The sequence below is a fragment of the Apium graveolens genome, unplaced genomic scaffold (genome assembly GCF_009905375.1).
Source record: "Apium graveolens cultivar Ventura unplaced genomic scaffold, ASM990537v1 ctg7114, whole genome shotgun sequence".
NCBI lineage: Eukaryota > Viridiplantae > Streptophyta > Magnoliopsida > Apiales > Apiaceae > Apium > Apium graveolens.
The window spans coordinates 36,464-41,281 of record NW_027420051.1 but is presented as its reverse complement, the minus strand read 5'-3'; the positions used below and the strand labels follow the sequence as shown (position 1 = coordinate 41,281).

The following is a 4,818-nucleotide window of genomic DNA, read 5'->3' as shown; positions in this document are numbered from 1 at the left end:
CTCTGGGGAATCCACTGCCTCTTCTCTGTTTTTCTTTTTTTTTCTTTTTCACCTCGGCGGCCTATTAAATTTCAAGGTTTTGATAATAATGTGTGAATCTTGTTTAAGAGATGTGCTGATTATATATATAGATCATGTATCACTCCTTTTTCTAATCTAATTACCAAATCAAAACAAATTCTTTTATAACTCTTATTCTAAATTAAATCAAATTCTTCACTTCTATTATTATTATTATTATTATTAAATTTCACGTATATTACATATATACCCCCTTAAAAAGGATTCCGTCCCCGGAATCAAACGAAACTAAATACTCGTACTAGATTCGAACAAATGCGAATATTTCTCACGGATAGATTCTTCTAACTCCCAAGTCGCCTCTCTCTCAGAATGATTTTTCCACAAAACCTTCACAAACGGAATGGTGTTCTTCCTCAAAACTCGCCCTTCTCGAGCTAAGATAGTCTCAGTTTCTTCCTCACAAGAAAGATCTTCTCTAATCTTATGCAATGGATACTGAACTACGTGTAATGGATGATATTTATAGCCCCTCAAAACAGACACATGAAACACATTATGCACATGAGATAGTTGTGGTGGCAACCCAACTCTATAAGATACTTCCCCTACTTTCTCCATAACGTCGAAATGGCCAATATATCTTAGACTAAGCTTTCCCTTCATACCAAAATATTTCACACCCTTACAAGGAGACACCTTCAAGAACACATGATCACCTGGCTCAAATCCACCAAACTTCTGATGTTGATCCGCATAACTCTTTTGACGAGATCGAGCTTCCTTTAAACTTTCTTTAACTTTCTCCACCTTCTCATTAGTGATTCTAACTAGCTCTTGTCCTTCAATGACTCTCTCTCCAACCTCATCCCAACAAGATAGTGCTCTACACCTCCTACCATATAAAGCCTCAAATGGTGGCATACCAATACTCGCGTGCCAGCTATTATAATACGCAAACTCGACAAGATACAAATATTTATCCCAATCACCTGTCCACTCCAAAGCACAAGCCCTCAACATATCTTCCAATGTCTGAATCGTCCTCTCCGATTATCCATCGGTCGTTGGATGATAAGTTGTACTAAAATTAAGCCTTGTACCCCAAGCATGTTGGAAACCCTTCCAAAACCGCGATGTAAATCTCGTATCCCTATCAGAAACTATCGACACAGGTACACCATGCACTCTAACAATACCTCGCTGAAAAATCTCTGTCAACTCATGAACATGAGTAGTCTCTCTAATAGGCAAGAAGTGAGTGGACTTAGTAAGTCTATCAACCACCACCCATATGACATCGTTCTTCTCGAAAGTCCTCGGCAAATGAGTCACAAAATCCATAATAATGTTTTCCCACTTCCAAACTAGAATATCTAACTGCTGCAACAATCCACTAGGCCTCTGATGGTCTATCTTCACTTGTTGACATGTAAGACATTTTCCCACAAATTCTGCTATATCTCTCTTCATTCCACTCCACCAAAAGTGCTTCTTCAAATCTCCATACATCTTAGTGGAACCTGGATGAATAGAAAATGAAGAACTATGAGCCTCCTTCAAAATTTTCTCACGAATCGTCGGGTCTGCGGGCACGCACAATTTCCCACCCAACCATATCATGCCCTCATCATCAACACGAAAGTGTTTTTGCTTGCCACCTGCCACCTCAGATCTAATAGCTTTCAAACCTGTATCATCCTTCTGAGCTTCCTTAACCCTTGAAAAAAAGATTCAGTTCCACTTTCAAATTTGCAATGCTACCACTTGATCCTCTAACATACAACTCAACACCCAAGCGCTCAAAATATGAAATAAGGTACGACTGAGTAATGAGAGATGCAACACTCCCCAAGTTCTTCCTACTAAGAGCGTCTGCCACTACATTCGCCTTCCCCGGATGGTATTGAATATTTGTATCATAATCCTTAAGAAGTTCAAGCCACCTCTGATGCCTCATGTTAAGCTCCTTCTGAGTAAATATGTATTTGAGACTCTTGTGATCAGTAAAGATGTCACAAGTCTCTCCATAAAGATAGTATCTCCAGATCTTCAAAGCAAATACCACAGCCGCTAACTCCAAGTCATGGGTAGGATAGTTCACCTCATAAGGTTTAAGTTGCCTAGAGGCGTAAGAAATCACTTTCCCATGCTGCATAAGCACACACCCCAATCCTCTCTTAGAAGCATCACTATAAACCTGAAAACCTCCATTCCCTGATGGCAACACAAGTATTGGAGCAGACACCAACCTCTTCTTTAACTCTTGAAAGCTCTTCTCACGATCATTATTCCACTCGAACTTAATTCCCTTCCTCATTAGCTGAGTCAATGGCAAAGCTATGGAAGAGAAACCTTCCACAAAACGCCTGTAGTAACTTGCCAGACCCAAGAAACTCCTCACCTCCGTCACATTGCTAGGTCTGGGCCAATTAGTAATAACCTCGACTTTCGCAGGATCCAACTCAATGCCCCTACCAGATACAATATGCCCCAAGAATGCCACTTCCTCCAACCAGAATTCACACTTGGAAAATTTCGCAAACAACTTCTTCTCTCTCAAAATTTCAAGTACAGTACGTAAATGCTCCTCATGCTCCTCTCTGCTCCTAGAGTATATCAAGATATCATCGATGAAGACCACCACGAATTTATCCAAATAATCATGAAAGACCCGATTCATTAAATCCATAAATACCGCTGGTGCATTCGTCAACCCAAAGGACATCACGAGAAACTCATAATGACCATAACGGGTGCAAAATGCAATCTTCGGAATATCCCCCTCTCTAACTCGTAACTGATGGTAACCAGATCTCAAATCTATCTTCGAAAAGTACTTCGCCCCTTGTAACTGATCAAACAAGTCGTCAATGCGTGGCAAATGATACCTATTTCTGACAGTCACCTTATTCAACTCCCTGTAATCAATACACAACCTCATGAAACCATCCTTCTTCTTCACAAACAGCACAAGAGCGCCCCAAGGAGACACACTTGGCCTAATAAATCCTCTATCCAATAACTCTTGCAACTGCTCCTTCAATTCTTGCAACTCAAGTGGTGCCATTCGATAAGGCGCCTTAGAAATAGGCTCGGCACCTGGAACAAGTTCAATAGTAAACTCTACCTCTCTATGTGGTGGCAAACCTGGTAGCTCATCGGGGAACACATCTTCATACTCCCTCACAGCTGGATAATCCTCGATGCTAGGTTCATCCTTCGATGTATCCTTCACGAAAGCAAGGTAGCCATCACAACCCTTAGAGAACAATTTACTCGCCTTTAGAGCAGAAATTAACTTAATATCCCCCTGCGGGTGAGACCCTTGGTACACAAATTCTAGTTTATCTGCATCCCCAAAGATCACCCTTTTTCCTTGACAATCAATTGTGGCACAATTTTCACTCAACCAATCCATACCCAAGATAACATCAAAGTCATGCATCTCCATCGGAAGCAAGTTAACCTTATAATTTCTATCTCCAACAGCTATCGGACACTCTCGATACACATCAGAAATAACAACAGAATTCCCCATCGGGGTAGAAATAGACATATGAGGATAAAATAATGAAGGTGCAACGCCTAGATGATGAACAAATGATAAAGACACAATAGAATGGGTTGAACCAGTATCAAATAACACATAAGCATCACGTCTACCAATAAGAAGTGTTCCCGAAATGGTACCTGAATTAGCTGATGCCTGCTTTGCCGTCAATGCAAACACTCTGGCAGTAGGATTCTGCTGACTTCCACTGCCACTACCACCGCCAGCTCCTCCTCCACCAGGGTTGCGTGATACTGTGCAATCCTTTGCCCTATGGGGCATGCTACCACATAAGAAACAAGCCCCAGTCTGTCTGTAACAAGCTCTACCTGGATGATGTCCACCACATGTAGCACAAGGAGCCACTGGAATCATATTGGGGTTTCCCCCATACACTGAGTAACGGCTCTGCCCCTGTTGACAATTCTGCCACTGCCTAGGCTGCTTCTGTCGCTGAAACTGCTGATTCTGATTCTGACCTATATACTGATTTCGGCCGTGGAATGACTGACCACCCCTATTCTAATTCTGTCCGCGCCACTGTCCCTGTTGACCATTCTGACCTCCATACCAATGTCTACCCTGTGTAAAACCCTGATCATCCCTAGTCCTCTTACTACCACTGTTAGACCTGGAAGTCCTGAAATCTATGCGCTCCTTCTCAACATCTTTCGCTGCATCAGCCGCCTCTGCCACATTATCAAATTTAAAAGAAATTATGGAACCCCTCAGATGAGACTTCAACCCCCATTTAAATTTATCAGCCTGCTGCGCAGCAGTCCCTGCAACTGTCCCAGCAAATCCAGCCAACCTTATAAACCTTGCCATATAATCAGTAATGCTCTCATCCTGGTGCTGCATAATAGAATGAAACTCCCTCAAATAAGCCTCCCTATCAGCATTAGAGAAGTACTGCTCATAGAATACCTCCTTGAATCCCTGTCATTCTAAAGCCTCTGCATACTGCTCCCCTTTAGTAGCTTTCACTCCTCTCCACCACCTCTGAGCATCCCCCTCCAACTTATACACAGCTAACCTGACCTTTTGAATCTCATCAAAACCCAGTGCGTCAAAAATCTTCTCTAGATGAACAATCCAATTTTCAGCATCAATGGGAGTCGGTGCTGCACTAAAAGAGTCCGGTTTCTACTTCACAAACCTCTTCAACCATACAAACGGCTCCAACTGATGGCCCCGACCATTCTGATTCTGATTCCCATTGCCATTCTGATTTCCATGTCCAT

General features: G+C 42.2%; 1 protein-coding gene across 1 annotated transcript; it reads right to left on the bottom strand.

Annotated features, from left to right (window-relative positions):
• Window positions 1-309: 309 nt before the first annotated feature.
• On the bottom strand, window positions 310-3,949 carry LOC141703856 (uncharacterized). The gene is made up of 5 exons (XM_074507245.1): window positions 2,991-3,949; window positions 1,532-1,741; window positions 1,125-1,264; window positions 733-1,013; window positions 310-681 (listed from the first exon to the last, which is right to left on the bottom strand). The coding sequence occupies exons 1-5, from the start codon at window positions 3,947-3,949 to the stop codon at window positions 310-312; spliced, it is 1,962 nt and encodes a 653-aa protein (XP_074363346.1).
• Window positions 3,950-4,818: the final 869 nt, after the last annotated feature.